The sequence below is a fragment of the Varanus komodoensis genome, unplaced genomic scaffold, assembly GCF_004798865.1.
Source record: "Varanus komodoensis strain SLA01 unplaced genomic scaffold, ASM479886v1 scaffold8, whole genome shotgun sequence".
NCBI lineage: Eukaryota > Metazoa > Chordata > Lepidosauria > Squamata > Varanidae > Varanus > Varanus komodoensis.
The window spans coordinates 26577861-26590659 of NW_025336481.1; the positions used below are offsets into that span (position 1 = coordinate 26577861).

The window sequence follows — 12799 nt, forward strand, 5'->3', positions numbered from 1 at the left end:
TATGGATCTTTTGTTCTGTCGCTCATTCATTAATGGTTTTGTGTTTTGTGCTTTGCTTTGCTTTGCTTTCACCAGAATTTAATTCTAGTTGTACTGATTCCCAGTAGCTTAATGTGTATCAGCAACTATCCTACCTGTATCCCAGAGTGAAAAACTGGGTGCAAGTGCATGGAATCCATGTGACTTGGAGAGAAGAAGTTCTCCATGGAATCTGCAGCTCAGACTCACCCATCTGAACTGGTTTTGGATGTCTCTGACAGCAGGGATAAACAATTGAATTTTACAGGTGTCTGTAAAATGGATGATTCTGACTTATATTTGTGTCTGATGCAGATCAACAGGAACAGAAATTGTATTTTAGTTCATGCTTCACACTCATTCATATGCTTACAAACCTAGAGATGATGAAGCGATCTCCAATATTTTCTTATTTAAAAAAATCAACCTGCAGATTCAGCACCAGACAGGCTTTTTCTGAGTCATACCACAGCGGAACCAATTGCCAAAAGAGGCTGTGGGCTCTCCCACACTAGAGACATTCAAGGTGAAACTGGACAGTCATCTAAGGGGGTTAGTGTAACTTGGTGTCCTGCACCAGCAGAGGGTTGGACCTGAAGGCCTACATGGCCCCTTCCACCCCTACTATTCTATGAATCTATGGATCTTTTTGGTTAGTTATAACTAATAAAGTTTAACTGACTTATATTTGAACTTCTGGATTCAACCCAAATTGCAGATAAATGGGATACCCCATAACAGAATTAGGAAACACATATCAGAGGCTGGAAAATATTTGTCTTAGATTCATACATTTTAATATTTCATAGAAAAGTTTAGAGATGTGGATACTATAACCATAGGAATATTAAGATGGAGGTTTGTCTCAGTTGGATACCAATAAAAAGACACCTCTGCCTTAATATGCAACTTGCATGAAGAAGGCCAACACAGAGAAAGAGTCAGCAAGACTCTGGTACTAGGCCCACCCCCAAGTATGCACAGTTTCCTCTGAATTCACTGGTGTTTGCCCATTTGCCATGGGAGCTGAGTAGAGGCATCTAATCTGTGCTTGTACATAGCTACTTTGGCACAAGTCACTTAGAAATGGCAGAGCACTGCAATATGTACATGGATTTTTAAAGAAATCACATTTCAGACTTTTGCAAGTTTGTGATAATTGATCAATGGAATTGATGGTACACAATACTGATTATAAATGCATGAAAACTGGTGGAAAGAAATTTCAAGGAAGAGCAAGCCTACTAGATTTAACCTTATAGATTATTCAATCAAGAGTGATCCCCAACATATTTTACTATATTTTTCTCCTTTAGGAGGTATCGTATGCCTTTCTTCATTTGAGGCTCACACTGAAGCATTGGGACAAAATGAGGTGCTTACGAAAGAGATCTGCAGTATCCTTTCTAGGAGTCCTGGTCATTTGCTTGTTGTTCATGAATGTATACATTGAAGATAGCTATGTCTTGGTAAGTTGAACACAGTGATGCAGCTAGGGAAGGGGCAGGGAATGTGATTCCCATTGGCATCACTGCACCCTTGGACACATTTCTCATGTCCTGCCAAGGTGCTCTGTCCTGCCCACTTTTTATCCTCTGTCCATCCATTCATTCATCCATCCACCCACCCACCCACCCACCCACCCACCCATAGCACTTCTTAGTGGCAACTGGAATTAGTTCAAAGCAAGTAAGCCTATCAAGCTGCTCCCAGTATCTTTGCCTGTGGATGCCCCTGGCTCACATATTAGGCTCAGAGTCACTTTTAGGGAATGAAGATGGCAGGTGGCTACAGGCTAATGCTTTCATCAGCATGTGCCTATTTTGGGATAGTGCTCAGGGCAGATTCTGCAACTGAAAAGTGTGCCCACAAGCCTAACAAGATTGCCTGTCCCTGAACTATTAATGGTCTAATAGCAGGGGAAGACTGCTTGTGCCCATCTTAGAGCACAAGATTAGCATTTCTTCCTTCCTGCCCCGCTCCCACCAGCTTTCCGTGCTTTACAGCTGCTTCTACATTCCTGGGATTCAAGAAAGAAAAGGACAAAAGTTTGGTAGCTCTACCTTTTTTGTGGGGGGGTGGAATACTCTCAGCATGTATAGTTTTACATTTAAACTCACCTGCATCATGGAATCATCAGGACAAAAAAAAATCAAATGGAATTCACTGGGTTCTTTTCCCTGAAGCTGAAGCTAAACACATCTCTTTGAAAGCAAATGCCATTTTCCAGAAAGTTATATTTTTAAAGAAAATTAATAAATTGAATACTGTATACATCACCACACTTTAGTTGCCTCCTTATGCCAGGCATGTTTTGCCATAAACATCACTGGCTGTTCTATTAGCACTTGGCAGGGACCCACAGGGATGAAGGACCTCTTTCCCAAGCCCGTCCCTAGTTGCACCACTGGTTGAATATATAAAATAAGCTACTCTTTAAAAGAATAAAACCACAAAAACAAACAGTGAAGCCTTCACAAACACATACAACATAAACAAACGGAAGGATGTCAGGATGGGCCTGAGTCACAAGAGTTTCACATCAGTGTGATGGCTTGTCCAGAGGGCAATCTGGATTGTTCTTTACTTCATGTGGACCATAATGGGAGCAGACAATTAGACAATTATCTATCACTAAAGAGAAGGAAAGAGAGGATAGAGATGTTGGAACCTTCTCTTCACTTCCGCATGATTTATTCAATGTGTGTGGAGCAATAATGCACATGTGGAACATTAAAACATCAACTTCATTGCATATGCTCAGGGCCATAAAAGCTGGCATCTGTCAGAAGCTGAGGCAATGCTGAAATCAGGAGACTTCTGGATGCTGGTGCTGCAGATGTGCTCTGTTCATTTGTCATAGGCTGAGCCATTGAGAGCTTTGTCAGTCCTTAAATGAGAAAGAAAAGCAAGGCACACAAGAACATAACATCTGCCTTGCTGGCTTGGATCAAAGTTCCACCCGCAGTCCACCATTCTCTTGCCAGTGGTACCCAGCCAGATGCTTCTTCAAGCACAATAAATATACAGAATGTACTCCGTCCTTCAGCCCCACTCATTCAAGATGAGTTCTGCGGCTCCTTCATCCACGGAAGGGCTCTTTTTGGTCTAAGGTACCAAAAAGGAGTTGAGCTTCTTGTGCCTCTCCATCAATCCCCCCCAGCACTCACTATTGTCTATGCTGGCTAGGACTGACAGGCATGCTAAGTCACACCTGCGGGGACACAGGTAGCCTACATCTGGCTTAAAAAGACTGAGCAATGTATTCTAGCAAAATTGATTATATAATCATTTTGTCATTTAAAAACTACACCCCTGTAGGATTTGCTTTTGCGTAGGGTTGTTCAGGCTCCAGTCAACCAGCAGGAGAGTTCCATGCCCGGTAATGTTTTTGCATTCTGCTCAGCTTTTGATACATAACTTCCTCTGGTGGCACTGCTCTCATTAAGAAGTTGTGTGGGTTTTTATTTATTCACAACCCCTCACTTGTGATTAAATTTGGCCTGGCTTATACCATATTTTCTGTCACTCTTGCTGATGCCTCCTTAGATTTGCTAATTGCTTCAAAATCCCCCAGATACATCTCTCTGCTTTTTATTTATTGAAGTCTATGCTGTTTCTGTTTTGCTTGTTTCAGATCTTTATGTGAACTTCCCAGATGGCTTGATGTTATCTTATGCTTACTTTGTTTTGCTTTTTTATATTAAAAGTTTTTTTGCATTGTTTCTTTTAAACCAAATTTTGCACATTTTATTACAGAGCCTCAGTTTTGTTTGGCTGGTTCTTCTGGGACTTTTATGGTCCATCCAAGGGCTAGGTTTAGACATAATGTGGAAACATGTTTTGCACTACATTCAGGACACACGCCATATTTGAGCTCTTGGGAGCACAACAGGAAAATGATGGTTAGAGGCTGCTCATCTGCTACTGTTCCCCACCTCAAGACTCGGCTTCACATGTTTCCTCACACCCCCATGGTACAGCAGCCTCTAGAAGCAGAATAATGGTTGTGTATAAAAAGCAAACTACACTTGGAATAAACAAACCCTTGTGAACCAGATTCAGATCTGCATTTCTGGTTTGCTACAGTTGGTGCTAGTCATGGCTAGAAGCTCCCATCAGTTACTCCTGCATAGTCAACCTCAAGCAAACCATGGTTTGTGGGCAGGCTCAGGTTCTGACCAGGAATAAATGAATCTTTTCAATTGATTTTTCCCACCTTTAAATTTTTAAAATCTCAATTTCTTTTACTCCCAAATATGAAGAACTTTCTGAACTTTGGCAAATTCTTATCAAACATGAACTGAAAGGAATTCTACACCAGTCAAATTCTACACCAGGTACAACTTTTCCCAGCACAGAAAGGAACATGTACCTTCCTGTCATATAGTTGTTAAAGACTAAATAAAAAGGTAACATCATTGCACAGAGATTCACATCCTGACATAATTTAAGAACCTGAACTTAGGTGGACAAATATCTCAATTTCAGTTTATTCCACATTTGCTTTTCTTTAATATCAAGGTTAGGTTTTTCTCCCTTAAATGTGAAGATCTTTCCAAATTCTGGCAACTTGGAAAACACAACTGAAATTAAATACTCGTTCCTAGTTCAATCATTAAAGCAAACCATGGTGAAATAGACTATATTTATTTGTTGTTCCTTTTCAACCTTTTCCGCACCCTCCTTTGTTGCCTTTCCTGGACATACTTTTTTTTGCTTCTCTGACTTCTCTGATATATTATTTATCTTCTTCCTAATGAGAAATTGTACAAGGTGTGGTTTTAGGGCTTTTCTGCGTGCAAATCCAAATGCATGGGGAGCTAGACATTCTTTATTTCAGAACTCTGCTATGATTGCATAGATACAAGCAAACCTTATGCCTTTGAACACCCAAGATAAGGTGGTTGGGTAGTGTTATTAATAAGGGTAGATACCATCAAGAAAAGATATACATCAGGGTGGGAATCCTATAGCTGTCTATAGCCCCTGCACCCCACAGGGCTCTGATCACTCTCCCTGTAAATTGGGAGTCAGGTTTTCTCTTTCTTGGCTAAATTAGTGCTGTGGTAAACTAAACAGATCAAATTTACCATCTTTTAAATCCAGAATTCAACTTATTGAGTGCTCCATAGCACTAACACATCCTTTTTTTAAGGATCACTCAGCGACAGCACTGCATAGAGTCTCATAGAGGACAGCCACAGTGTGACTCCAGGAACAAAACTAGCCCCTTCCTCCCTGTATTGATCTGGGTAGCCTGGTTTACTCAGATACCCAGTCAAGGTAGATTCAGGATAGTACCAATATGAAGCAAAACTACTCAGGTGAAAGAAAGTCATGAGGTTTATTGATTACAAAGTTGTAACACTGATCCAGAATATAAACAATAACTGCAAAAGAATTTTTACACTCCCCTTCCATGGCCATACTGGTTCTAAGACTGTTCTTTGGATTGCCTATGGGCTTCCAAAGTTGCCTGAGTAAGCAATGCATCAAATCCCCTCCCCAAGCCGAAGACAAAGGATAATGCCTCTTGCCATAAATTTATTAAGTTCCTCTCTTCCATGTTTTTCAGAGGTTATCAGTAGGCTACAAACTATGTGCCCTGGGAGATGGAGAGGGGGGAGGTAAGACAGTTTCAATAAAGCAAACAATTTCATTTTTCACAGCAAAACCAACCTTAATCAAAACAATATGATGGAGAAGACAGCTACAAAGCAATTATCTCTGGTGTTCTTTCTAACTAATGCAAGTTGAGGCTATGCATAAGCACCTGGAATCAATCCAAGAAACTATCTGTGCTTCTGGATACTCTGAAAGATCACTATGCTATCTGTTGATCTTGAGTAACCTCCTTGCCATTCTGCTAGTACCACCTATCCAACACACTCCTCCGAGTCCCTCACCCCTGATATACATGCAGGGTTAGTGTCAGAGCTTGGTAGTGTTGGGCAATTGCTAAGGCACATTGGCAGGAGCCCACGACCATTCTAAAGAGTTTTCTGGCTCTGCTGTTCAACTTCCTTGCTCTTGTTCCCTGGTCAGCCACCCTTTCTGAGGGAGTAAGTAGTGAAAGGAATCAAAAGAAGCTTCTTCATACCTTGTCTTCTTCCTCTGGGAGGTAATGCAGACTGGACCTAGGAGAAGAAGTCATAACATAGACTGATGCAGGAGGGGAATGCATAGAGGACTGCAAAAACTTTGAACTGTTCATGATTATGTAGAACTGAACATTGTTCAAATGTTTTAGTCAATATGTGGAGATTAGGGGTTGGATCCAAGTTGGCCATCTGCTGGCAGAACAGGAACCACTGGTAGAATGGATTTACCCTCCCACTGAAGTCGCCTGCATGCACCACAATCCGGAGGTCCCAGAGGTTTGTTGAACATGCAGCTCTCTATAGGGAGAGGAGGAAGCAACAGAAAAGTCCCGTTGGGACAGCAAAGTATTATTGTATGTGTGGAAGGCTTCTTGCTGATGTTGGGCTTTCAAGACTTGGGATATTCAAGACTTACTGAGAATCTTTTCCATATATCTAGTGTGTGCCATCACCAAAGTTACTTTGCAATGCAATCCTGTACGTGCTTACTCAGAAATAATCTCAACTTACATTAATGGGACTTACTTCCAATACATGTACATAAGAGTGGTACATTACATAAGAGCTACATTGAGGTTCCCATGGAAGAAAGTTCTAAAATCTCCGTTTCAGTGCATAGCCTCCTTTGAGACACTAGAACAAAGTAGCTTTCACATTAATATCTTCTGAGAAGGGGAGGGTACAATAAAGGAAGATGAAGCATAGTTTTGAAATGAAGAAGACACTTGCACAGGAGATAGATTTGAAACACTATGCAACATCTTTCATACAGTGAGAGTCTGTATTAGTAGAATCACATCATATACTTGTTTCAAAAGCCTATGAGTCTATGCCTTTGAACTTGGTGACAGAATGTTGAAGATGGGTTTTTTTCTCTCCAATAAAAATATCAATATAGCAGGAAGACATTCCACAGATTATATGTGTGTGTGTGTGTGTGTGTGTGTGTGTGTGTGTGTTATAGCCCAATACAAATGGAAAAGTTATTACTTTCCAGACACATGTTAAAGTAAGTTCCATTTTTAACAAATGTCCAAAATGGGGCAATCTATCTGCCTGTCTATTTTAGTTCAGTGGAACTTCCGTTCATATTTACAAACTATGCAGCCTCCTCACCCTTGCAAAATAGCACTGATATCTTCTAAGTACTGTTTTATGCAGTAATGGTTATCCTCTCCCTCCCTGGTCTCAGGACACAAGCTATTACTCTGAAATGTAAGAAGGTCCCTGAAGGAAAAAAGATGGTCACATTGGATTAGATCCAGACTACATGGGTTGAATTGTGTTTGTTTGTGGCAAACTTGTTCCATTAATTCCAATGGGACATTTTGGCACACCAAATTAAGTGTATCTCCACCTGGAAAATCCACTTTCAGCTGGGAAAATATGAAGGTTGAGATTTATATAAAAATTGTATTTGCTTCCTTACAGTTCCTCGCATTAGCCTCCACTATGTATGCATTTTATATCAGTATTTCTATTTCTCTTCCAACTGCTAGGATGGAGACAAACAGTTAATCAGAGATACAGCAACACATCAATTAAACTCAGAGCGATATGTTCGCACTTTTAAAGATCTGTCCAATTTCTCAGGATCAATAAACGTTTCCTATCGCTATCTGGCAGGCACACCTTTGCTAAGAAAAAGTAAGTATCTGAACATGTCAATTTCATTAACTAAAACAAGATTTTTATCTGATCTAATTGTAACAGACATAGAATAGTCTGCCAAGTTGCTGTTTCATAGAGTTCAGGCAAGAAGTTTTAACTTCATTTTAAATTAATACATTTACCTTATCCACATAACTTATAAGTAACATGAATTAAAGGGCATTCTTAAATTGTAGAATTGAGACAGGGTTCAGCAACTTGCCTTTCAAAACCAGAATATCAGCCAAATTATGGGCAAAATAACTCTGGATTTGCTTTTTTACTCCCTTTGATATTGTAGAGAATAGTGGACAACAACTTTATTTTCATTCCCATCTTTCCATCAAAGTGCTTAGGATAATAAAAATAGTTATCCTTGCTAGATTGCTGTGCTATATTATAATCAGAGAGAGAGAGAGACTGGGAGAGAAACTTAGGCTAGCTCAACACATTTGCAGCCATCACTTTTCATATCCTACTCCAATTTGGAGGTTGTTGTGTCATAACAACAATCGTCCTGTTCCTTTCCATATTACCCTGTGGGGTAGGCTAGGTAAAAGGCCCAAGGTCATCTAATGTTCTCCATAGATGGGCCACTGAACTGAGTCCCAGTCCAATACCCTAACCGCTGTGCCATACCACCACACATTGCCAATTTTATGATATAGTTGTGCCTGCTCAGGGACTGGAAGAGTTGCACAGATGCAAGACCTGCTTGGACACCAAACAAGCTGCTCCAGCCACCCATGTTTTGCTTAGCATCCAGTCTGATAAAGAGTTATAGGTGACTCAAAAAGTTTGCTCTCCATTTTTAGTTGTGCCTAAAACAGGCATGGCCCTACTGTGTATTTTCCCCTTGTAGCATTGGACTAGCATGCTTAGAGTGTTTTGCTGCTTTAAAAAAAGCTGGGTTTTGTACCCCATACACAATAACACCTCTGATGAAGTTTAATCTCCCTATAGTAGGCCATAATTTAATTAAATGTTTCCCCAAGCATAACAATGGATTTCATATTTCAGCAAATGTAGGTTATTTCAGACTGACTCTTTCCTGACCCAAGGCATAACAATACCTTGGCCTATTGTTTGATTGATCAACTTCCAGTCAGCATAACAATGGTTTCTTCCTGTGGATTTCAGGTTTGTTTTTGAGGTTTGCTCCTAGATGTTTAGTCTTCATAGAAGACTAAGATAACCTGTAGTAGACCACATTTTGTGGCCCCAGTTTTTTGGGGTCTCAAGTATCCCAATGGCATATTATGCAGTTTTTGGAATACCTTTTTATGCCAGGCATGTTTGACTTATAGAGAGAAAACTGTAAAGGGCTAAAATTATAAATTATAATGACAATGTCCTACAAGGACATGCCTGTGGGTCTACTTACGTACAAGTTATACAAACTATGAGCATGAGATAAGAGATTCAGCCCAGGATGTGGTATGAAGGCTTGTATTTATGTCAAATACCTATTTCTCAGCAAATTATTTCACAAGCAATATGTGTGATGCAGCTTAGCCATTGCAAACAAGGGATGTTGAAGGCGTAGTATTAATGAAGGTCCTCAAACTTGGCCAAGATTAATTTCATGTTTCAGTTGATCTCCAGGTGTCTAACTTGTATTTGGCCGTTTGCATTTGAGAAAATTGAACTGTATAGGATGGGATAAAAATATTCCAAATAAATAAATAAATTGTATTTGACCTACCATCCTCCTCTGATGCCTCTTGTCCACACCTGTCCATTGCCAATTTGGTACAAAAGTACCTTTCCCCTTGCCAGCTTAGAGATATAATCTGTCCCTTTTCTACGGAAGTACGAGCAGTACCTACAAAGCTACGGGTTGGTTCATGGAATTGTCAGTTCTGAAATCTTCTTTCTGAAATTCTCTCTGAAAGTTCCTCCCCAGTATTATTCAAAATAATATTACATATCTCTACAGCAAAATGAACCCAAAGTTAAGCATATTTAAATTCCATTGATTTCAATAGAAGAAAGTTAAGCACAGCTTAGTTTTTTTTTTTTTTTACTGAAAATGATATGACTTTTGAAAGTGCCAAGGTATGACTGCTCTTTCTTTTTTTGAAGTGTTTTCTTTTCTGTTAAAAGAAAGAGTCAGCTCATCATTTCGTATTTTATTCTCTAATGGGCTGAGTTGTAAACAGTTTTCAAGTCATAACTTTGAATTCTCATTCCTCTGACTGATTGTAGAGCGTTAATTATATATATATATATATATATATATATATATATATATATATATATATATATATATATTTTCTGCCAGCATCTTTGCACACATCCCTCTTGGCTTTTACTCCATTTCACTCTACTTCTTGCAATGGATATTTAATTCAATAGCCTCAGTATGCTCCCAGTGTGTCTTTCTGGAGAAAAGGTATAAAGCTTCCTATTTCACCATACAGGCTAACAGATACAAATTACTCCTGATGTAAAACTGGGTACCACCTAACTCACTCAATCTAATCAGGATCAATCTGATTTAAATAAGCAAAAAACAGCTGCTCTCCTCCACCACCACCACCAAGTTTAGGTCCAGAAACGCACATAGGAACTTAAACTGCCTTGTGCTGAGTTGGACCATTGGGTCATCCACACCAGTACTGTCAACACTGTCTGTAACAGGAGTCTTTTTCCAGCCTTTACCTGGAGATGCCAAGGATCAAACTGCATGTGAAGGACCTACTGCCCTCTTTGCTAAGCTACCATGCCTTCCTCAGGGTAAATAAGATACCTTCAAAAATAGTTTGAACTGGGGCTTTATGGTGGAAAGTGCTACCCAAAGAAGTAAAGCAGAAATTTTGTTAGAGTAAGCAGTCTTGAACAAAAATCACTCAGATCATTTATTTTGACTGACCTCCAAGGTCTTTCCCTCCCAGTCCACCCTACATCACAACACTATGTCGTTTCTTTTTAAAAACTTGATTCTCTTTATTTGTCTAGGATATCTTACCATTGGACTGTCCTCAGTCAAACGAAAAAAAGGAAATTATTTGCTGGAGACAATCAAGTCCATATTTGAGCAATCAAGTTATGAAGAGCTGAAAGAAATCGCTGTAGTGGTGCACCTGGCAGAGTTTGATCCAACTTGGTGTGTTGGAATGGTTCAAGATATTTCTCAGAAATTTGCCCATCATGTGATTGCTGGAAGGTTGATGGTGATCCATACTCCTGAAGAGTACTATCCAGTACTGGATGGCCTTAAGAGAAATTATAATGACCCCGAAGACCGGGTGAAATTCCGTTCCAAGCAAAATGTAGATTATGCTTTCCTGCTCAACTTCTGTGCAAACCTTTCTGATTATTACGTTATGTTAGAAGATGATGTTCGGTGTGCAAAAAACTTCTTGACTGTTGTTAAGAAAGTCATAACTTCACGAGAGGGAACCTACTGGGTGACGTTAGAATTTTCCAAGCTAGGCTATATTGGGAAGTTATACCACTCCCATGACCTCCCTCGACTGGCCCATTTTTTGCTGATGTTCTACCAGGAAATGCCTTGTGATTGGCTGCTGATACATTTCCGTGGGCTCTTGGCTCAAAAGGATGTGATACGTTTCAAACCATCTCTCTTCCAACATATGGGATATTATTCATCTTACAAAGGAGCTGAGAATAAATTGAAGGATGATGATTTTGAAGAGGATTCGTTTGATCTTCCTGATAACCCTCCTGCCACCCTCCACACCAATATGAATGTATTTGAAAATTATGAGGCAAGCAAGGCATATAGTAGTGTAGATGAATACTTCTGGGGCAAAGCTCCATCCACTGGAGATTTCTATGTCATCATCTTTGAAAAACCTGTTAAAATCAACAGGATTAAAGTTGTCACTGGAACAGAAGACCGACAAAATGACATCTTGCATCATGGAGCTCTGGAAGTTGGGGGTAAAATTGTTGGGGGCAAAAAAGGGAGACAATGTACTACTTTCTTGCGAATAGGGGAGTTTAAAAATGGAAACTTGGAAATTACAGAAGTGGAGCACAAAGTTCTTTTTGATATTAACTGTATAAGAATACTTGTTACCAAAAGCCAAAAGGAGTGGCTGATCATTAGGAGCATTAGCATATGGACTTCACAGCCACCAAATCAGTAAGGCAAATCTACAGCAGTAGGTTTCTTCTTCTGTACTGGGGAAAGAAGCACCGTCGCTTGAATCCCAAATAATGCCATTCCCTAAAGTGACTGACTTGTTTTCCAATTTTTTTGCTACTGACATTGGCAGTCTGGGAAATCACAAAGCAAACAAAAGCAATCTAGTTTTTATGAGTTCAGTCAGGCAATATACAATGACTAGTTTGTTGGAATGTTTGAATTTTATAGTAAGTGCAAACAAGTTCTTGCCCATCTCTCAAGCTCCAAATCCAGTTCTCTGTTGTTTCCATTCCTGTTTGAGAAAAACTGGTGTACTAAACATAGCAAATTCTGTTTCATAATTTAAAGGTTTTGTAAACCTATGCCAGTATATTGTCAAAAGAATTTGACTCCATCGTATCCATGTATAAATTAAAAATGTGGTGGTGCTTGTGTTTGTACAGTAGTTGGTGGCTTGTTTTGTTTTGAGGATAGTTTTGATCCGGAAGTACTATGAATGCAGCTAATCTCTCTTGTGAGCACTGTAAGAGAGCTGTGCTGATATTCACAGAGGCTGGAAAGATATGTTCTGTTATAAATCTGTAATGATCATTCTGTGAACCACAATAAGTGTATCCACTATCTTTGATCACTCAACCAACATATATTGTTCTACCAAGATTCATTATTTTGAAAAGATGAACTAACTTCAGCTATCTTCAGGTTCATTCCCCAATATTGAAGTCGACTCCATTAACTCTAAGGGCATGCCAATTTTTCTGAGAGGACCCTTGCAGAGACATGAATAACTATGTATCCCATGAGGTGGTGCCTGGGTTCCACTAGTGGGATCTATTGCAACATATGGGGCACTAACTACAAGTGCTACCATTCAGTGCTCCCTGGAGCAGCAACACAGATATAGAACCTG

The 12799-nt window shown here is 39.7% G+C and overlaps 1 protein-coding gene across 1 annotated transcript; it reads left to right on the forward strand.

Moving 5' to 3' along the window:
* Nucleotides 1-870: 870 nt before the first annotated feature.
* On the forward strand, nt 871-11890 carry MGAT4C (MGAT4 family member C). Its single transcript, XM_044455194.1, has 4 exons — nt 871-876; nt 1335-1487; nt 7622-7769; nt 10734-11890. Exons 1-4 carry the CDS (start codon nt 871-873, stop codon nt 11888-11890), a joined length of 1464 nt encoding a protein of 487 aa, XP_044311129.1.
* Nucleotides 11891-12799: the final 909 nt, after the last annotated feature.

Bases quoted from the DNA above. Each gene is read 5' to 3' on its own strand.
- MGAT4C (XM_044455194.1), top strand. The intron at 1,488-7,621 runs GTAAGTTGAACA...TCCAACTGCTAG, and splicing joins TTGAAGATAGCTATGTCTTG to GATGGAGACAAACAGTTAAT. The intron at 7,770-10,733 runs GTAAGTATCTGA...TTATTTGTCTAG, and splicing joins CACACCTTTGCTAAGAAAAA to GATATCTTACCATTGGACTG.